This window comes from Chelmon rostratus, chromosome 7 (assembly GCF_017976325.1).
Source record: "Chelmon rostratus isolate fCheRos1 chromosome 7, fCheRos1.pri, whole genome shotgun sequence".
Taxonomy (NCBI): domain Eukaryota; kingdom Metazoa; phylum Chordata; class Actinopteri; order Chaetodontiformes; family Chaetodontidae; genus Chelmon; species Chelmon rostratus.
In genome coordinates, this window is record NC_055664.1 from 23,502,905 (window position 1) to 23,524,892 (window position 21,988).

At 42.3% G+C, this 21,988-nt stretch overlaps 1 protein-coding gene across 2 annotated transcripts; it reads left to right on the plus strand.

The window, feature by feature from the left end:
* Positions 1–7,055: 7,055 nt before the first annotated feature.
* Positions 7,056–20,544, plus strand: LOC121608982 (high affinity cationic amino acid transporter 1-like). 2 transcript variants are annotated; one of them, XM_041940462.1, is made up of 12 exons: positions 7,056–7,203; positions 13,158–13,565; positions 13,647–13,805; positions 13,908–14,079; positions 14,175–14,308; positions 14,391–14,613; positions 15,291–15,430; positions 16,134–16,236; positions 16,721–16,926; positions 17,037–17,188; positions 18,038–18,146; positions 18,249–20,544. In XM_041940462.1, the coding sequence occupies exons 2-12, from the start codon at positions 13,196–13,198 to the stop codon at positions 18,422–18,424; spliced, it is 1,944 nt and encodes a 647-aa protein (XP_041796396.1). In that variant the 5' UTR covers positions 7,056–7,203; positions 13,158–13,195; the 3' UTR covers positions 18,425–20,544. The 2 variants fall into 2 exon arrangements, with proteins under 2 accessions (XP_041796396.1, XP_041796397.1); XM_041940463.1 differs by lacking the exon at positions 7,056–7,203 and adding an exon at positions 12,374–12,504.
* Positions 20,545–21,988: the final 1,444 nt, after the last annotated feature.

Genomic DNA, 21,988 nt, shown 5'->3' on the forward strand with positions numbered 1-21,988 from the left:
TATGCTGGTCCTGTGAACTGTGTGTAGTGGAATGATGGACCAGACTTCAATAAGAAAAGCCCAAAAATCTTTGGGATGACAAAGGAAGGAATCATCTTTGCACTCCGCACTGAAACATAAAGTTTCAGTTTCCATTTGGTGACCAGGGAAGCTGTGAAATGCTGTTACGGGACTATACAGAGCAATCACCTCAGTGATTCCCACAACATGATGTAAGAGGGATGAAAGACATCATCACACCATAATACTTACATTTCCATTTCCTAGGCATCCACACTTTGTGCTACTTACACCAGATTATGTGTCTTTGTGCACAGGCATCAATATGAGCCGCTTCCTAATAGCAGCTGCACCATGAAAAGAAGTTCGGGAAGATCACAATGTCGCTTTTGACGAGGCTGTTTCACAAAGGTGCTGATTCAATTCTGCGGCTCAGTTTTTATGCTGTTCAGAAGATACACATACACACAAATGTTTTCATTAACTGGTCCTGTGCTTTCTGGGCATTTCAACTGGTTTAGGCATGATTTTAAGATGATGCCATATGAAAACTTTTCAGTCTTCAGTATCTAATAAAGGCAAATGCCAAAAATGTACAATTTCTCACCTCACAAAAAGCCCTCTGGCCTTTTCCAAAAATGGCCCTCAGTTGCTTTGTAATTACAGGGATGGCTTGAACAATATATTGCTGTCCAGTCCATGCAATCCAAGTGCACACAGTGGACAAAATAACAAACAATATGCAACATAATGCAACACCTCCTCTAATTATCTCCCATGAAGTTACCTGAGTTAAATCAACACCTTTCTGAAACAGTGGCCGCAAAAACTGAACTGCAAGCTTCACAAAAGATGTTATTTCATGCAGGGTTGCACTAAATTTGACATGTGTTTGTGTTGTCGAGTGCAGCCCCAGTAGATATGACTTCCAATAAATATGCAGGACATACTGTATATGATGTGCTGTGAATGAGAAGACTTCATTAGTAACCCTGAAAGCACAGAGTGTATTCTGTGTTGTAACAGTTTGTCGTTTTATATTTCTTGTGGGCTCAGAAGGATAGAAATGCCTAGAGGGAAGATCCCGGCGAATGCAACATTGTCAAAGTCAGAATTGGGGGTATGACATGCACAAAGAGGATGTTTGCAGAGTCTGACCCATGAGACTGCACGAGTCAGAAAGGGACTTCGCTATTCACACTGCTGCCGCTCTAATACAAAATGTCTGCAATGATATTCTATTCTGTGGCTAGAGCTTTCCAGATAAAGGCTGCAAGCATTTAAGAATTAGAAATGTCAAGTTAATTATATTAATTAGTGAAATGTTTGTTAGGTCATGTGGCATTTTCTGTGCTGGCACATTAGGAAAACAACCAATTAATAATTTAAGGAATAAACACAGGGAGCCGTTTGGTATTAGAATTCAAACTCTGGTATAAAGCAACAAGATTTTTACAGCAAAATCCAGTAAAATATTTAGTTCAAAATAATCATAATCCACAGTAGCTGTTGCGTCATCTCACATTAGCCAATGACGCGCTAATCTTACATGTTTTCTCCATCATAACTTCAGTAGGTGATATGCTGGTCTCCAATTGGCTGCTGCACTCCGATCTTTTGATTTTGGTCTTCCATGTCATGTCAACATCCGCCAATAGCCAATGAGAATCTGTGTTGCATGAAAGCGCCTCGTCCTCTTCTTTCATATAACAATCAAGCCATTTGTCACTGATTGTGCGGGTGACTGGTGCTTCATATAGCCAGTGAAAATCCAAAAACGAGAATATGCTGCTTAAGTAGGTAATTTACAGCCAAAGGAATTCAGTGCAAATATGGATATTACACGGGGTTTGAAATGATGAATAGAGGTAATGGCCTAAATATGAGTACAGATACTCAAAATATGAATTCAGATGGACTAAATATAACGCAATGTCTGGATACTATGGCAAATCACCTTTTTTTGTCGAATGCCAACACATACCGTTCAAAAAACACATGTAAAATACAAATTTTCTGTGGTTCGTGCTGTGGTCCCATTGTGTTTTCTAACTAATAGACATATTTAGTCATCTGCAGGCACATATTTGCAAAAAAAAAAAAAAAAAAGGAGGTGATAAAAACCTTCTTTTGTGTTGGAGAGCAGCTTTCAGTTTACTTTGGGTATGCCTTGGATAGGTGTTGCAGGCTAATCTTACAGGAAAGGGACGCAGCAGAGTTTGTCATTTCCTGTAACATGATTTTAAGAAATGTTGATGACTCATCCTGCGCTTTGGGGCATTTACTAATTCTGCATCCAATGAAACCTGTTCTGAATTTTTATGTCACAGCATGGATATATTAAGAGAAGCATGCTGCCGGAGCAGACTGTTTCTGAGTGCTACAAAAACACAACTTTGTCAATGTGTTCGCTTACTTTGGTGAAACTGGATCATATATTATGGAGAAAATATTTTCTGGTTTCCCCTGTAACGTCCTCTTGCTGCTCTGCCTCAAATCTGGACAAATATCTTTTCTTGGTGCTCAAGTAACCGCAAACTAGCAGGCTTCAACTAGTCTGGGACTGGACACAACGTCCAAGACCAACAGCGGCCAGTTTGATGACAGGGAATAGTACTTGCTACCCTCTCTAGTTTTTCCAGGAAGCATGTAAATATGCAGAAGCAAATAGCAGTCCGCTAGCCGCTTCATGGAAACTTTAAACAGAACGTGCTCCCAGAAAATTTCTGCAAGGCTGTTATGTCAAACCTCTATCTGTCATGTTTGATGAAACCGGTGCATACATGTTAAGGGTTAATCTTTCTCTAACCAATGCTGAATCAATATATGGCAAATACTAGGCAATATATGTGGTCTTCATCATTGTGCTTGAAGAGAGGTAGCCTGTGGTTCTCAGGAACAGTCAACTCCTGCCGGTTTGAACGCCTGTGGCACACAGTGTGGAATGTGATCCTTTTTAGACCAGCTAGTTGTATTTTTCTAGGATGGTAAGACACTGTCCTCCGTAAGTTTAGCCTCCTATATAATATGGTAAAGATTTTTACATATAAATGAACATCTGTGCCAGTCAAGCTCTTGACAAACCATAACAAACGAGTAGGCTACAGTAACTAGGAGGATGGTGGAGCCCATGGCGCAATGAATGCGTTAGCAGTCTCAGTGTAATTACTGTCACTGCCACAGAGGGGAGACAGAAGGTTGCACGAGTTACACATGGCGGACCCCTCCAGTACTGCCTGAATAATTCTCTCCTCAGATCTTCTTGCTTGTGCACGAGGAAACTGCTTTCTCACTTTTCCGACTCAGAGGACAACATTTTGAAACAACAAGATGTTGGCACACAGACTGAGAGCACAGTGTATCCAAGCAGTTTGGGGTGATAGCGGGTCACTTCAGTGTGATGCAGCCAGTATAAATTATTGTTTCAGAGAATTTTGCTCAAAGCTAAACACTACTGGCAGCACAGCAAGTATAGAGGAGCCATAAGCCTTTTGTAGGAGCCTTGATCTCTAGTTGATGAGGTGAATTACTTTAACTGAAACAGAAAAAGCAATAATAAAAATGATGATAGGGCAAACCCCTGGAGAACCTTTAGTTTGTGCTATTCATGTTAAATAAGATATTGAAAGTTTGCACCTCTTTAGACACAATGAAAATGAAATCAAATGAAATATGTATGCAGATGATATGTTGTTAACCCTCAGCAACCCTACAGCATCCCCACCAGCAGTATTATGTTGCACAGTGGCATGCAAAAGTTTCTTCTTTGTAGCATGAGTTTTGGAGTAGCCCCGTGTTTGTGCCTCTTATTTATTATGATTATTACAAGTCTTTGCAAGTAACAGTTTTGAAAGGAGCTGCTCCCGGGAGTAGTTTGTCCCAAACAGACAGGCAAACTTTTGTTGCATGTCTCCTCAGAGCTAGAAAATCCCCAGGATGTACATTCAGGCGTGTATAGAAGTCGAGGAGAGGTTGCTGTATCTAGCTTTCAGCTCATCGTTGCTCTGTAGCTCAATGACTTCATGTTGTAGGTTGTCAGGTGCATCACCTGGTTCAACATTAAACAGCGTTCCAAACATGTTCAGTTCCTTTTGTTTACCTTCATGTCCTGAAACCTCTCGTCAAATGCCTGAAGGAGTTTTACACACTCACCAGCATATTCAGACGTCGCAGTGAGCTTTTGTTTATGCATGGTAGGAAAATGCAGCGTTACCCATTTCCAGTTGCCCTTGCTACAGCTTTAATTTTGCTTCAAATGATTTCACATTTGAAAGCAGAGAGCTGAGAGGCTGGCTGGAGCTTGAGGTTCAGCTCTGAGAGGTACTTGGTACTGTTAACCATGAAGGCCAAATCACGCAGACACTTGTTTTTACTGCTTCCACATCAGATTTTTCCTTCATCTCAGTTAATTCTTCAGTTCAATTCAGTTTGACTTTGACCAGCGCAACCAGGCACCTTTTCACAAATTCTCCTTTTGAATGAAGTTTCAGCTTCTTAGCTATTAGCTTACTCACCACGTGTGTGTTGTGTTCAAGAACCCCCTGGAAGAACGTGCAAGGCTACTATTATGTGTCATTTTCTTTTATCACAGAAAAAAGGAGATTTTTTTTTAGAGTTTGAGTTGCTTTTTGTATTTATGAATTGCCTCGCGGGTTGGATCAAACGGACTCATGGGCCGGAGGCTGGACGTTTCCCACCCCTGGTCGACAATAAAGTATAGAATTGAGTATTTATAGTATACAGTTTAGAGAATATGATCGATCCAGAATGAAACTGACAGAGGGTCAGGACTGAGAGAAAACGGCGGAATTACAGAGCCGTCTGCTCCTTCAGCACCACGGACAGCGCCATGGATTTATCAATACGCGGCGCAGTTAGGCTACTGATGTGTCGGAGCCGTGGTCGAGGCCATAGATTCAAACTTGCACAAACCTCAGTCACATAAAGGATCAATGAGTCAGACAGACTACAACCCCTGCCCCTGCACTCTTTTTGCTACTAGGGCATAGAGAGGGGGGATGGCAGGTTAACAAGGGGGATGCATTTGATAACAAGGGGGTGGCACCCCCCCAATTGTGCTATTGGACATGCAAGGCACGAACTGATAGTTTGTAGTTCAGACAGAGGCTTCCATTGTTTGTGCTGTAAACAAGGCTAATAATGTGACCCAGCTATTTCTGTACTGAAAAATGAAATTCATATCAATCTTCTTATCTAACTTTAGGGCAGCAAACAAATACACTTCCTAGAAATGTTGGAGGATTAGCAGGGGGGCAAAATTTCGAGAATATTTAAGATGGAAACTTTCCAATGGAAATTAGAGATGTAAAATGGAAACATAGGGGTTATTTGCACAGGAAGTATTTACCACTTGTGATATAACAAACCTTTTGTTATATCGTGAGCAGAAACATTTGTAAACCTTCTAATAGAGATGGAAAAAATCAACAATTTAGTTGAACTGAACTTTAAATATATGAGTCGATTCATTTAACAAAAATGAATGGAAATAAATCATTTCTAACTTCTCAATAAGCTCAAACAGCTAGATAGCAAAAACAAGCAGAAGGCATTAGCAAGTTACTATCTAAGCTACTACCTGCTGAAATATAACTTCCTGAGCTTAATAGATAAATATACCAACCGTTTGCAACTCCGAGTATTAGTATCAAAAGCTTGAGAAGAAGGGATCCTCACCCTTCTGGGACAAACTGATTTAAATCTTTACTTTTATTGTGATTGATTATAAGGATCACTGGTGCCTAAATCATCACCAGAGGGGAAGCTCGGTGTGTGTGGTGGGACTGTTGTTGGGCCCAGCAGAGAGCAGAGTGTGGTGATACATTACAGTTTTTCATCTTTATGCAGAACACTTGCAGTGACTGGTTCCAACGCAGATCTTTGGGACCCAAAGTGCCACTTGTTTTCTATTGTACAAGGTGCAGTGATTAAATGCATTCTCCTGGTATTTCATGTCTATTCAGTCCTCATTAAGCAGCTTGAATGAAAACCATCAGTACTCAAGCCCCCGAGAACCAGGGCTGGGAAACTGCATTAGCGCAGAATCCACCGGTTTTCATTTATGAAGGTGGTTAAGATAAGTTCATGGGGTGGGAAACGATCCAGCAGAAGTGTACAGATAGGGTATCTAAAAGGAGCAAAATGCAGCAATATCTGGTGAGGGGGAGCGTGCAAATATTTCTGACGAAGTACTTCCTTCCCCGAGTCCCACAGGAACTGCATTACTTTCAAAATCACCTCAGAGCACTGACACCCATTTATCAAGGCGATGCACAATTGGCCCACAGGGTGAGCAGCAGTCAAACATAAATCTAGAAATGTCAGATAAGGCAGCATATACAGCACTTTTCTTTCCAATTATGTCTTCGTAAGCTTTGATACATTTACTAGTTATAGCAAAGCAAAGAAGGGAATCATGAAGCAGCCTGAATATCCAACTGATCTGAACAGCCTCTGCGGCTAGAAGGGCGTAAAAATGACTGATCTGCCTCGAAGGAATCTCTCCATCCCGGGCTGGAAGGAGCTTAGTCATGACTGGCGTGGCTTCCTTTTTGTATGCTGAGCAGTCTGTGAGGATACCCTCGCACTGATAATCCCAAATCCTTGTGTAGATTTGGGCCTATATATCAAGAAACAGGCTGAAATAAGAGGATCACGACATGGTGCGGCTCCACCGCCACAGCAGGAAACTCGGAGAAGCAGCAGAGCAGCTTCTCCACTGAGACTTTTGCAACTTCGCAAGCGATCCATGGTCACCCTGTGCTGGTGTGACAGTGTGTGTGTGACGATGAAAGGGAGGAAAGACGACAACCTAAGCACGCTGATACTGAGGCACACTTCATATTAACATCTGGTCACCATCCACAATGCCTCAACGAGGTCCACAGGAGGAGCTGGAGGAGCGTTTGCTTGTAAAGAGCGCCATCTGGTGGTTTCGGGTGATCTTTGCAGAAATGGGAGCATTAGACTCTGATATCCGAAATAATCGGGTGGAGCAACAGACCGTTTAGCGGACTTTCTGCGGTCTGTGGGCGGGCTGGCCGTCCGTGCGTGTGCGTCCTTCCCAACAAACCATCTGTCAGAGGTTTCAGGCTGATGAAAACGTTTCATGCGACTACTGACAGGAGCTGAGTGGCTTTACTGAGAGAGGCAGCAGCATTTTGTGATTGGGGTCTTCTAAAGGTAAGATTAAAGTTTATAAATGTAACTCTTTCTTTAAAATTAAGTCGTTTTTAAACAAAAGTCGCATGTTTAAGGCCGTGGCTGTTCCTCAAAGGGGCGAAAAACAAAACAAAACAAAAAAAAGAGCAACGGTGTGGTCGCTTCCCAGCCGATCCTGAAGGAAGCCGCGCACATGGTCTGGAAGGAGGAAGCGACCATCCGGCTGATGCAACGAAACCTTGCTGCGCTTTTCTCTCCGTAGCAGGAGACTTTCAGGTCTCCGAGCGCGGCGGACTTCGCTCATGTTACACTGTCGAAAAGGGAATTAGAGCAAGTTTTATTCGGGGTGATTCCAGTTTGAGAAGCCTGAGCTGTGAGCATGAACAGAAACATTGCCTTTTATAGCGCCACAGAACTTCAGGAGTGCCATTTGCTGCAGCTGCAGCCGCAGTAGCAGTGGTGTGTGTGTGTGTGTGCGTGTGTGTGAACTTATGTGAACCCACACTAAATCAACTGTTGCACAATTTTTTCTGTGGCTTTAGATCCTGAAAAATAATCAAAAGGTCAGTGTGGGTAAACAAAGAAGACTTCAACGTGTGTTTTGCACCCTGAAAATGTCTTTTGTTGCTATGGATACATCCCAATTCTCTTAAATTGCATCCACGTTTCCGTCACTTGTGTCTTAGTCCCTCCCACCGGGGGGATGCATGGAGGGACGCGAGGAGAGAAGAAAGGAGGACAGAGGTTTGAGACGTCCTTCACTCTGAAGCGTCACGTGGAAGCGTCTGTTTCTGATGACGCGGCACAGCTGGACCTGCCGCATTTATATTCACACCCCCACCACCCCCATTGCCCTCAATACCCCGTTTACACACATTCACTCCACATTATTAGAAAACGTCTCCAGCACTAGCAAATAAGTATAAAACACCTTTATTAACGCACATGAGAATTAATGAGTTCATTCTTGGCTGGATGCCTCTTCCTGGTGAACAGGTGGTCATTTTCTGACCTGAACTTTATCAAACCTACACATGAAACACATTATTTCACTCAGATAACACGCAGAACAGGTGACGAGAGGCCCATGTGTTTGGTGACAGTTCTAGAAACGGTGGTCACGTTAAGTTTGATGAACAACTGTGCTGTCGTCTACATGATCAAATATGTTCCAGACATGCTCGGAGGCTGCTGTTAGTGACATTTCTAACATAACTAAACAAGTTGTGGGTCGGATAAGTTGGATTGAAACATGACGGATCCTCGTGTTCTTGTATTATCGCTCTCTGGAGAACTTAACATTAAGTTAGACACGTCTGAATTCCAGCCATTCATTGCAGGAAAAGTCACACAGTTTCTCCGCCACCTCGTTCAAACGTGCCAGATGTGGGGGCGGAGTCTCAAGCTCAGCTGACACTTCCGGGAAGGATGCGCTCATGTGTCCTCCCTCATGTGTCCTCCCTCATGTGTCCTCGCTCATGGCTCCTCGTCGATCCATCCTCTCTCCTCTGTCTCTCTCTTCGGCCCGAAGCTGTGAGTGAGGAAACATAAAATATGTTATATATATATATATCACATCTGGCCCATTTTTGGCACATTTGGTATGTTTTGATACATCTGTTAAACTCTTCTGTGACAAGTTTAGTATTAATCATGCAAAGTTAAAAAGAAACTAAATCAAATGAGTACTACTCAATCAGTCATTCAGTCTCATATTTGTCTGTTTGTCCGTCCACAGTGTCCTCATGTGAATTTGATGGCTAATTCAGCTTGGGTTCAAGTCTGTCTTAAAACAGCACTGACGTGCCCATCCTAACAAGTGTTACTGGTCTTTGCAGTCAACCCAGTGTGCACAGTGGCTGGACATGGATCCTTTTCTAATGTGAGAGACGGGGACAAACTCTACGGTTTTCGTTATGCACCAAAATGCAAGGTCGATCCAAAGCTAATTCAAGGCTCCTGAGGTCTGAGTCAGTCAAATCAAACGGCTGTATTCCAAAGTTACTGTGTTAACATCCCGTCTTTATGCTACTGTGGCTAATCAAGAAAACACCATCTGTGGAAACAAACAGAAAATTCCCCTGAAACAGACTAAGAGACGCCTTTTAATCTGAGAAACTAGTGCCATGACTAAAAGCTGACCAGAATAACATGTACACTACAAATATTGTGTATTATCCACACAGCTAATGGGACGTGTGTTCTCCATCATTTTATCTCTGCTGCACGTCACGACTTCTTCAAGGGACTTGCCGAAACTAAAAACACGTCGTCTCAAGTAGAGAAAGAGAAACATAATGGTTCGATACTGGCTCAGTATGTAAAAACTGGCATTCACTTAAACGAGGAGCTACAGTGTCCCGTCATGGTTTTGTCTTTGGAATAATTGTAGGAAAATTGCTGAAATCTTGTGGTTTATTTAAAATAAGGCTGTTTATTAATCTTGACTCGCTGTGCAGTGACCAGGGTTAGTCATAGGAAAAAAAAAATAAGACAGATAAGTAATCTTGTAATCATATCATGTGCCTTATTGGGTAAAGCAGACATGTTTGGGACTGTGTTCCTGACATGTCAGCCAATTAAGCATGAAAATTACTTTAAAATTATACAAAATCATTCAAAGAGCCATTGGAGCGCCTGCCAAATAAATGTGAATTTATGCATTTTAAAATGTTTTGGAGCAATTTGAAGGGCACAGTGCAAGCCAGTGGTCAGACACTTATACAAATAGGACTGCTCCTGCAAATTAGATAAACCTGACTATCATCTATTAGCGTAGTATGTTCCAGTCAAACCTGTTTGGGGAATGAAAGTTATGCTGTGTCTGGTGTCACTCTGACTGGTTTTGCATAAAGCTGCATAAAGTACAAACCACGAGGAAGGCACAGGATGTAAACACTGAATCAGAGAGAAGCCTGCAAGGTCGTCTCAGCTGAGCTCCAACAGGCTGTTTTTAACATAGCACCTGCCTTTACACCAGGGTGTCAGCGTCTCGCAATTTACACCATGCATGATACTATTATTGGCTGTATTGTGTGTGTGTGGGTGGGTGTGCATGTGCATAGACCTGTTATTTGCACACACTAAAAAACAGACAGTTATCATGAGGACTGAAGTAAATATGTTGTGCTAATGTTTAGTGTGTGACCAAAGGGCAGGATGTCAACCTCGCCTAGCCGACCACTGCAGTATCAATAGCTCCCTGATCAATAATTGTTTATCTAATGATACACAGTTGCACCAAAGATGTAGAACACGTGTTCATCGTACAGTCTTCGCCATATCCAAGTGCGCAAAAGCTCAAACGTGTCCTCGAAGAGTTTTACATTCAGGCATTAACCTGCTAAGACTTTCAGGCCTCAATGATTATTTATCTCCCTCCATCATGAAAAGGATCCTTTTAGTTTTATATCTTTTCACTCATTTATTTCAATTAACATCTCAGCAAAGCTCAGAAAATAGAAAAAGCTGTTGTTGCTTTTCCAATGGATGTGTGTTGTTATGTTCTGTCCTTTGGAGCTTTAATGTTACAAGGTCAATGTGGCCCTAGAGGTGTCACTAAGGCCTCATACCTGGAAAGGAAAGTTTGCTTGGCTTGTGTAAGCTGCCTGTTTTATGATTGCCCTCACATGGCACTTTGTTTGCTCCGTCCCCAGTTGCACCACGAGGGCAGGTGGGCTTTTTGTAGTGCTGCTAAGTACCCTCCACATGCCAAGTGGTGGCGAAGTGTCCCTGAGTTGGCTCTCTGCGGTCGTCTTCTTTCAGATTCATGCAGGAAAAATTGTTATTTAAGACAGTCAGCAGCTTGTCTCAGATTCGTGTCAGAAAATTGTCTAATTGCATGCTCACATCTTTGGATAGTGTGCTTTCCCAGGCACAGGTGGTTCTGCAGGTGTCCATCAGTTGTTTGTAATTGATCCAACATTTACAGCATAATTTGAATTCAGCCAACACAAACATGCAGGTCCAGTGTGAAAGCTTGACTGAGTGCGACTTATTTAAGGATTTGATGCTGTCTTTAGCATTCATTTGCGAGGAGAGAATCAGTGGAAATAGCATTGTTTTGTGGCCTCATTGAAACTTTAATATTACGGCTACAATAAAAATTCCAGCTTTTTGCCAGCTCCACCAATCCCTGAGCCAGTTTGCTTTGAGATTATATCAATTCAAAAATGGATCTCATATATTTTATCTGATGTCTTATTGTGCTGTTTCATGCGTGTGAACAATGTCACAGCTGACCTAAAAGACATTTGAAGGAGCAAACGCAGTCACAGAGCATGTGACTGACTGCTATTCCAAATTCACCCACGTATCCCGTGTGTCACGAGCAGGTGTTGAGTTCGATGATTGGCTGAGAAGAGGGCAGGGTCCCGTCCTGCCCACCCTCCTTTTTTTAGCTCAGACACCGCACGCCACATCATGTGCGTTCTGCGCTCTGCCTCTGCGGTGGGTCCTGAACCACTGGCTGTGCATGCCCCTTTTGCCCAGGCTGGGGTGTGACACATGTTCTTGCTTGTGCAACACATTCGTCAGGACATATTGTTTCATGCCCGACCTTTGTTTTCACATTGTGAGAAGTGCACATTAGTTTCCAGGTTTTCCTTTCTGCTTTCAGCTGCATGTACATTCAGCATTCAGGGTTGTTTGCTTAATGTCTGGCCGCAACTGTGCAGGTCTTCATAACCTAGACAGATAACACGAAACTGTTCAGCTACAACTTTGAGCTCATTTTGTCCTTGAATCTCGTCTGCTTTCAGAAGAGTGTTCTACAAACATCCTAACTTCCTGATATGCAGTGGAAATACCCCTCTGTGCATGCCACTGATGTTGCCTTGGACTGAATTCCTTAATAAATTCACAAGCTGCACACCACATGTCTTAGTCAAGTGTTTATTTTATGCAAAATTTCTGCTGTCAGATGGTAAAAGGGTACAAGCAGGTCATATTTTTCTAGCCGGCGTGTATTCATGATTTGACTGTAATGAGTTTAGCCTGCCAGAGTCAGTCGGTCTTGCGTGCAGGGAACATGGCAGTCATCACAGCTGCTCTGAGTGTCTTGAACTCAGAGGCCATGTCATGTGTCACTGTTCTATTTGTGAGCTGGACACCTGAATGGTTTGTACACTAAGAGGCGTGTGCGTCACGTGTCAACCCAGTGCTTGTAAACGACACTCTCAGCTCTATTCATCTGAAGCTGACTGGGAATTAGTCTACAGCTGCGCTATTGATAAAGTGGTCGAGTGGATTTAGAAGCCAAAAGAAGAGTAACTGTGCATATCTTTGAAGACAGAAGATCCTGTTTTGTGTCGTGTTGTGAAAGTGAGTACCTGTTTGCATTGTTGGGCAGATCTAGATCTGTCTCATCCGTGCTGTTTGGATCTTGGATTATTAGGATTATGCCCTGCAGAATATTTACAAAGTATAATGTAATTGTGTGGCAGACGGCGCTGCTACAAAATGACTGGCATCATGATTTCGTTTACCTTTTTATGCCTACACGCTGGCGACTGCTGTTTTCAGATTGCACCTCTGTCCCATGCCTTGAGGGAAATTCTTTAAATTTGACTCAAATCTTATTATGTGGTGGTTTAGTTTGATGTCTTTAAGGCTGTGAGTATGACTTTCACATCAAACTTTACTTCACTGAATTAAGATTTTGTGTCATTGGTGTGATTGAAGTGAATTAAGTCACATTTTTGGTGCAGGGACCAGTAAGCTTGTTCAGAACATTGGATTCATGTAAATGCTAACGGGAAAAAGCTGTATATGTCAACACTGTAATAATTAGTTTATTGGTGTTAATCAGCTAAGTTAATGCTAAGATAATATTTCATAGAACATCAAATCAAGGTTGGACAAGGTGAAAAGCGTTACCTGATATGAAAGTGGAACTCCACCATAGTTTTTTGCATGTTAAGTAATTTCAGTTCTCATTTCAGTTTTCTGTCATTCCTGTGTTGTTTTATCAACAGGTAAATTATCATCTGTCGAGCTTTTGGTGCCAGCTGCGATGATTCTGGCAACGTTAAAGGGCATTGGGAAGCAGCTGCTGCGGGTTAAGGTTGTGGACTGTAACTCGGAGGAGTCCCACTTCTCTCGATGCCTCAACACGTTTGACCTGGTGGCCCTGGGTGTCGGCAGTACGCTGGGAGCGGGAGTCTACGTGCTGGCTGGTGCTGTAGCCCGTGACAGCTCTGGACCTGCCATCGTCCTCTCCTTCCTCATCGCTGCACTCGCCTCAGTCCTGGCTGGTCTGTGTTATGCCGAGTTTGGAGCCCGTGTCCCCAAAACTGGCTCGGCCTACCTCTATAGCTATGTGACAGTTGGAGAACTGTGGGCCTTTATCACAGGCTGGAACCTCATCCTCTCTTATGTCATTGGTGAGACGCTTTAAATGAGGAAGGAAGTTGGCTGCTGCAGCAGATGTTGTTCAGTTTACATGAAAGCTTTGCTCTGCACAGGAACTTCAAGCGTGGCCAGAGCATGGAGCGCAACCTTTGATGAGCTGATTGGACGGCACATTGAGGAATTCTGCAGACGGTACATGACCATGCATGCCCCGGGTGTCCTGGCAGAGTATCCAGACATATTTGCTGTCTTCATCATACTCATCCTGACAGGTGAGGAGCAGTTCGGTCGTATCTCTCTCATGTTTTTATCGAATCTTTTCCCCCGTTTTGAAATCATAGGCTCTCATATTGTCTTTTTCTAACTGCTTGTAGGACTGCTTGCATTTGGAGTAAAGGAGTCGGCCTTGGTGAATAAAGTATTCACCTGCATCAATGTCCTGGTGCTACTGTTCGTGATCATCTCTGGCTTGGTCAAAGGAAACCTAAAAAACTGGAACGTGAACCCCGAAGAAATCCTCAATGCCACAAGCAACTCTAGCCTTAAGTGGGTGAAATGAAGAGCTTATTCACAAAATGTATGATGTTGCTGGATGAAGTCGTGTTTCAAATAAGCAAATATTTTCTTCCTTTCACTTCCAGCATGTCTACTTCCTTACCATCAGAAGAAAGTCTTGGTGAGGGCGGCTTCATGCCTTTTGGCTTGTCCGGAGTGTTCTCTGGTGCTGCCACCTGTTTTTATGCCTTTGTAGGGTTTGACTGCATTGCCACAACAGGTAAGAGGGAGTGCATTAAATTGATAACCCACACACACGCCGCCCCTACTCTCTTACATTTCCAGTTATGTTTCCTCCCCAGGAGAGGAAGTGAAGAATCCTCAGAGGGCCATTCCTGTTGGAATTGTGGCCTCGCTCCTCATCTGTTTTGTGGCCTACTTCGGCGTGTCCGCGGCCCTCACAGTGATGATGCCTTATTACATGCTGGACAAGAACAGCCCCCTGCCAGTGGCCTTTAAATATGTGGGCTGGGAGGGAGCCACTTATGCAGTGGCCATTGGCTCTTTATGTGCCTTGTCGACCAGGTAAGAAGCTCTCCTACTGCCTCTCAGCATGAGAAATTATACGGGACTCATAAATGTTTGCATGCTTTTTAGAAATGAATAATTAATGCCCAGAACACCGAATAAATAGAAAGTATAATATTGTAGAATTCATTACAGCTTTCTCTCGAAAGTTTGTAACCTGCATTGTTTTAAAAGTTGCAAAGAAACGCCGGCACTCTGCCTATCTTGCAGCGATACGTGTATTTCCACATTTCCACGCAGTCTCATGGAATAGATGTTCTTCTGGTCTGAATCCTGCATTTTTTACATTCATGTTTACACGCTTGCAGCCGTCCCTGCAGTTTTGCTGCTTGGAGCTTCACTACCATCTGTAGCTCAGTGGGATAGTGCAAATCCTCGGCAGGAATGCAAGTCTAGTCACATTTGTGAGTTGACAGGTGGTCAAAAACTCTGCATCTGTGTTATGTATATAGTGTTTTAAAGCAGATCACTAAGTGGGGAATATTAACTGAATATTTAATAGTTTAAGATCATTTGCAGTGCTTGTCCTTAGATGATTGTTTGGCCATGAGGCCAGTTGAGGGAAAATTTAATGCTTGCAAGCAATATTTTAGACAGGAGTGTGGTTCAGGCATATTTTCTAACTGTGTGCATTCACTTGCACGGCATGCTTTCTGCTCTCTCTCCCATACTAGTCTACTAGGCTCCATGTTCCCAATGCCCAGAGTGATCTGGGCCATGGCAGAGGATGGCCTGCTCTTCAAATGTTTGGCTAAAATCAGCCCACGAACCAAAACCCCCCTAACAGCTACAGTAACATCAGGTGTTGTGGCAGGTGAGGTGATGACCTAAACCCACTAACTGGTTCGGGTTCCTGTCGGAGCCCTACAAGACACTCTCGGTGCACATGGCCTCAACACAAGCACTCACCCAAAACCAGGACTGGCCATGCGGCATAAAGATAGTCCTGTGAGTGTAGTATTTCTTCTTCAGTTATTTACATGCCAAAGCTGACTCAGTACCATCCTGAGTACAGCATCCTCAGCTGTTTATCAGGATTTCGGGCTGCGAATGGCTGCAGTTGAGGCTTTGTGTGACACCAGAGTTCACAAATGTTTCATGTAAGTTAAAAATCTCTGCCTCCTCCTCCTTCTTCCTTCTTCCTTCGTCTTTGGCTTAGTCTCCTCGGCTCCATGTTTCCTCTTCCACGCATTATCTTTGCTATGGCCCGCGATGGTCTGCTCTTCTCGTTTCTGGCACGTGTCAGCGAGAGGAAGACGCCCATCATCTCCACCTTGGTGGCAGGGTTTTTGTCTGGTAGGTAGCTGAGACAAGGCCAAAAGCATCAGTGCCTTCTTGTGGAGGGAGGACGGAGGCAAAATGACCCAAAGTTTTAATAAATGGAGCTGTGCAGTAAAAATTTGACAATGATTGATGGTTAAAAGAAATACAATATCTGCATTATATTGTGGTGCATTTTTAACCTTTTTTCTGTCAGTTTGCTAATGTTGTGTATTTTTCTCCTGTGTGTCCTGCAGCAGTGATGGCTTTCCTGTTTGACTTGAAGGACCTGGTTGACCTCATGTCCATCGGCACTTTGCTGGCCTACACTCTGGTGGCTGCCTGTGTGCTAGTCCTCAGGTAGTCCTCATCTATCCGCTTATGTATGCAGTGTAAGATTGACAGGAGACACTAGAGATTTACAAGGCTGAACTCCTCTCACTGGGAAGAAAATCCCCAGTCAGAGACTAGTCAGACCAGTCGGTCCGGATTTGCAGGCGATTGTTTGACACTCCTTCAGTTTCCATCTGATACGAGACAACTGATCTGAGCTGCCTCGATGATATCGAACATGTACTCTTCAAACAAAAGGAGGGGAGTCTTAGATGACAAGAATAAATCCTGAGAGTTTGTCAAAGTTGTGTAATTGTACTGACTCAGAGATGATAATTTGTATGTGTACACCTACCCACCTTTTTCTAGTACTTTAGGCATTTCATGTACGTTAAATTACAGTAAAGATTTGTAGCATTCGCTAGAGAAAGTCTTCTGGTGTGTCCTCAGACTTAGTGAATAGCAGTTTGCACGTCTGGTTTTGACGTTTTGATTGTTTTGCCATCTGAAGATACCAGCCCGAAAACCCCCGCGGGGCCTACGAGATGGCCAACACTCAGGATGAACCGGAAATTGCTGAGTCGTATAACGAAGGGAATGTTGACATTTTACCACAACCGGACGATCGCTTCACCGTCAAGACTCTGCTTTCCCCTTCAAACAGCGAGCCGTCCCCTCTGTCCGGGTTTGCCGTCAACATTTGCACCAGCATACTTGGTGAGACACTTACAAAGCCCAGAGAAAGCTAGATGAAAGCGATTCACCCGGTTACTGATACAGAACAACACATGATAACGTCTCTCGACTGTCTTCATCTTTGCCTCCAGGTGTGTTGGTGTGTGTCTTCAGTGTTGTAGCGGTTCAAGGAGGGCTGGCAGCCTGGTCAGTGTCTCTCCTCTGTGTTATCTTTGTGGTTTGTCTGATTCTCACCTTCGTTGTGTGGAGACAGCCGCAGAGCAAGGCCAAGCTTGCCTTCAAGGTAGAGTTTGTTCTCTCACACTATTTCAGTCTTTCAGTTTCAATGTGACGCTGCCAGCGTGACGTGTAAATCACTCTGAAAATCTCAGCTTTCACAAAAAGCCCAGGTTTATTGAAATGTTAGGGCTGTAATGTGAGAGTTGGAAAATACAGTTAACACAGGGGGAGGATTTGCTCTTCAGACTTTGTTATTTGACCTGATAAACAACCACACATCTTCCATCCCAGCAGCTGCAAATTGTGTGCACCTAAATCATGTTTTTTCATACATTGAGATCAGTTTATTTCAACACATTATTAAAATCAACCTGCAGAGACAGGAAACTTCTGATATGCCATCATCGTGGCACATTTTCACTTGTATTTCATTGTATAGTAATGCAGTCAGACTCCTTGCAACTGCATTAAAACATTTATGTGCTGAAATGGGACCAATGGCTGCCTGGAAAATATGGTATAACCCTCAATTAATGTCCTGCTTTTAAAATTGGTTTGGTACGAACGTAAAGTTGTTCAGTATTAAAGCCTGTCCACGTGAGAAAATGGAGAGAAATGCTTTTATTTTTTATCCACTGATGCCAAAATGTAAAGGTAAAATAAGTGTTTAGGAGGTTAACAGACTGTGGCTGCTGGCTTTAAGAGAGGACACAGGGGTTTTAGACTTCAGGTGCTAAAGCACATGTTATCGTTTTCAGTGTTGTTCAGAACGGATTCCTGCAACACGGCCGACTCAGCCATTATTCGTCCAGTGCTTGTCACCCATCACTATATGCTTTGCGTGTATGTTTTCCTAATGTCTTAGGTTGTAATATCATTACTTGTTAAACACACACACACTCTCTTCTCATAGGTTCCTCTGCTGCCCTTTCTACCAGTCGCCAGTTTGTTCATCAACGTCTACCTGATGATGCAACTCGACAAAGGAACCTGGATGCGCTTTGCCATCTGGATGGTCATAGGTACTTTGATTTTTTGTCCAGCAAAAAAATATTACCTCTCGTATTTTTTTGTTTTTGGGAAGGAATTAATGTCGTTGCCACATGTTTCTATACAATTTGTAGGTTTCTTTATCTACTTCAGCTATGGTATTCGCAACAGTGCAGAGGCCAGGTTGACCAGGTTGGACACCTTCAGACCGGCCTGCACAATAAAGGGAGAGCCCATGGCCACAGAGAAGGAAGCCTTCATACACAACACACAAAACGCCACCAGAGATGACGATGATGAAGAGTCCTGAAGAAACAGGAGGTTCACTAATCTGTTCTGCATATCAAACATTGCTATATGTTAAATCCTTTGAAATAGCTGCAGATCCTGGAGACATACTGTATGGAAACTTTGATGCACCACTCCAACCATGGTGTTGTTTGGTGTTGTACATAATTCTGGCCAAAAATGTTCTCTAATTTGGATGTTTGATAGAAGAAAAAAAGACTAATTAGATCTGAAGTTCCAGTAAAAAATGTTTAAAAAGACAAAATGAATCTCCATACATGTGAAAACCCAGCTTTTATTGTAGAGAACATTTTTATTTTCTAGTAATTTTTTTTTTATGCTTTGCATTTTGATATGATCAATTTTACGAAACGTAACTAAGTCTGTGGACAGCAACCAAAGGGAAAGCACAAGTATTTTTAACAATGATTTTGAGAGTTGGAACTGCTCCCCCAACTTGAAATTACTCATTTTTATATGTTAGCTTTTTACTGAAAAGACGTTATAATAGACATTATGAATAAGACATTAGGGTTGGCTCTAAAATTGAGTGAGAATTTCACTGTATCCTCTGTGCCTTTCGTGTTGTAAGTTCACCTCAAAGGTACCACTTTATATGTAGATATTTTGCTCTGGAGGAAGTGTTCCACCACGGTGCTGTGAACAATCTGGTACACTACCTTGATCAGGATATTTGTGTAAAAGGGTTGATGTTACATGTATTAACTTTTTTAACTAGCCAAGAGAAAGAAACTGATTATGTGAATTGATACTTCAGAGTATTTATTTTAAGCGCCTATGTCCCAAATGAATGTTGCACCTTTAAAAGTAAGATATTGCCAGCTACAGTTGTGAAATATATATATTGTCTGTATATAATTTGTATAAGTTTGGATTTTGAAACGCCTATATTTATAATCTATTTGAGACATTTCACCTTTGTTGAGCAGTTCACTTTTTAGTTCACATATGTGCATCTGAATGTGAAGTACAATCATATGGTGACTCTGAACACCTGAGCGATGTCTCTCACTTTAGTTTTATTCCTGCACCACCAGCAACAGCATACCTCAAGCAGTAACGTGTCAAAGTGTCTCAGCCAGTCAGACATTATTTAATGATGAAGGAAATGCAAGCTGTTGTGTGTGCAGATTCGCAGGGCAGCTAAAATCTGAACACCATATTGAGATACGTCTGTTCACCAAAGACTGAAAATGTAACAAGGTGAAAAATCTCGTCACTGAGTCCCTTTTTTAAATGGATAATATGATGATTTTTTTTCTCTATTTATCTTCCATTGTTTTAACCTGAAGCCAAAGTCTATTAGATTAAATTGGATTATCTGTCAAAAAGATGTTGCTATTGATTGCCAGAGTTGGAGATTTTTCAAACAAGCCTTCATGTTTAAAATACTAAATGGCTTATAAATAAACAGTGCATGTAACTTGGTTGCATTTTAAGATATTTGGTCAAATTGTGAAATCCAGTCATGCTGCAGGAAGCTGTTGTTTCCCTCCCACTTGCTTGTTTTGTAAATACTATGCATTTAAGCAGCTAGTCTTTATTTAAACTGAGACATGTTTGAATCATTGGGACATTATGACATGTAAGTTTGGTTCTTTGTCAGAAAATCATCACATGCATCATTACCTGTTTTAGAAATGCAGCATTTTAGGCTCCTTTTTTGTTTTTGTAAATAGTTTTGAGTTTTGAGTTACTGCAGATATTACAACTGTCACTTGTCTGTAACCACATCACCCACCAGCTTCAGTCTGAAACCCTTTGTTGCACGCATCATGGAAAACAAACGATGCTAACACAAACTGCACCAGCAGTATTGTAGCTGTTCATTAGTTGTGTATCATGAGCCATAGTTTCACTGACTGTGATTTAGCCTTCTGCTAAAGGTACTGTAGTTACATTCTAGCATGAGGCTCCATCCATGAAATCACAAGAAGTTGGAATTTTTGTCCTCGACACTGTTTTATGTCAACGTTTGCATGCTGCACTATTAAAGGTTTAGATTTTGTTATAAACAGGTTTACAGTGTATCAGAGTGTTGAAGGTCAGCTGTTCAGCATGTGTTGTCTGCTGTCTGCTTGCTGCTTGTATAGTTTCTGCTGTAAATAAATAATGATCAGAGTTAAAGCCGAAGAGTTTGTTTTGATTTTTGGAGATATTAGGTTCAAATCTGTCTTTTCTTATTATATCTTTATTTAAAAAGATATAATAAGTAATGAATGATAAAAAGTAAGATGAGTAAGTACTGGATAATGTGCAAATGTCATTATTTTGTTTAGTTACTACAGCTAATAATAATGATAATGGAATTCTATTTCTGAAACATTTTTGCTTCTTAAATAATTGTGTAATGATGCAAGTAAAGCTCTTATCTATCTAGAAGTAACATTTGGATGCACAGAACACCTGTATTTATCCATGTTTTTGTTTTTTTTTTTATGCCTGTGTCAGTAAGTAGCTGTAAATAATGCAAAATAAATGCATGATTTCACCTGCAGGGGGCGACCTGAGTCCATGTTAGCATGGGCGTTGAGTCTTCCTCTCTCCTCTCCTCTCCTCTCCTCTCCTCCGTGTTTTCCAGCGATGCTGCAGACTGTATCCTCTTCACCACGTCTTAACCTGGATGTCTCCCTCCTGCTGCTTCTCCTCTTCACTGTCGAGCTCGTCTCCAGCGGATTACCTGAGACCAAACGGTGAGGACCTCTGTCTCGACTGTTTTCTATCTCTCTCCTCAATCTCAATCTCAGATCAGCGGCAGTTGTAATTGGATTTATTGGCACTGCTGCATCTGCTGGGGGGACTGCGGACGATCCTGTGGTTGGAGGTGTTTGTGTTAACGTTGTTATTTTCATGTCATTGGCTAATTGCGTCCAGTAATGCAAATTATAATGTAGCTGTTGCGTAAAGTCAAGATGAAAAAAGGCAACCTCGTTGTAGGTGGGCTCACCTTAATGTGTGTGTGTGCGTGCGTCCGTGTGTGTGTGTGTGTGTGTGTGTGTATTTGTAGGGGGTCAAACCCTGGACTGTACGTCCTTTCACCTCTATCTCATGGCTGTGTTTCAGTGTCTGCCATAAGCAGCAGAGCTTCCTCTTTCCTTCCTGTTTGGGGATCATGTCTGTAGATGCACTTTAAATTTAGAGACTGTAAAATGAAGAACATGAGCTGAATGGATCAACACCAGTCACAGTGAAGTGACACATTTCTGCTTGTGAGGTTGTAGTAACGACAGTTATCCAAAAAGGCCTGATTTCTGTGAGATTATGTAAGATGGGACGGGGTGATACCACTGAGGATGCAATCATCGGTAAAAGCTAGGTTATTATAATAATTTAGCATGTGAAACGTTGATGTTATATGTCTGTGTATTTCCATAGGAAAATGTTTCGTTTGCATGTCCCATTAACATTTTTCCATCATCTGTGTTGTCTCGGCACCCACTCTGTCTTCACTTGCAGGCCTTAAAGGCACACACTTTAGTTCCAGCTTGCTTTAAGTCACAACAGAAGATGTTCTGTGAGCTGTGGTAGATTGCACAAAGAAGTCAGGGCCACTGAAGCATTAAAA

Bases quoted from the DNA above. Each gene is read 5' to 3' on its own strand.
- LOC121608982 (XM_041940462.1), top strand. From the start codon at position 13,196: ATGATTCTGGCAACGTTAAAGGGCATTGGGAAGCAGCTGCTGCGGGTT. The intron at 15,431-16,133 runs GTGAGGTGATGA...TGTGTCCTGCAG, and splicing joins AACATCAGGTGTTGTGGCAG to CAGTGATGGCTTTCCTGTTT. The intron at 16,237-16,720 runs GTAGTCCTCATC...TGCCATCTGAAG, and splicing joins GCCTGTGTGCTAGTCCTCAG to ATACCAGCCCGAAAACCCCC.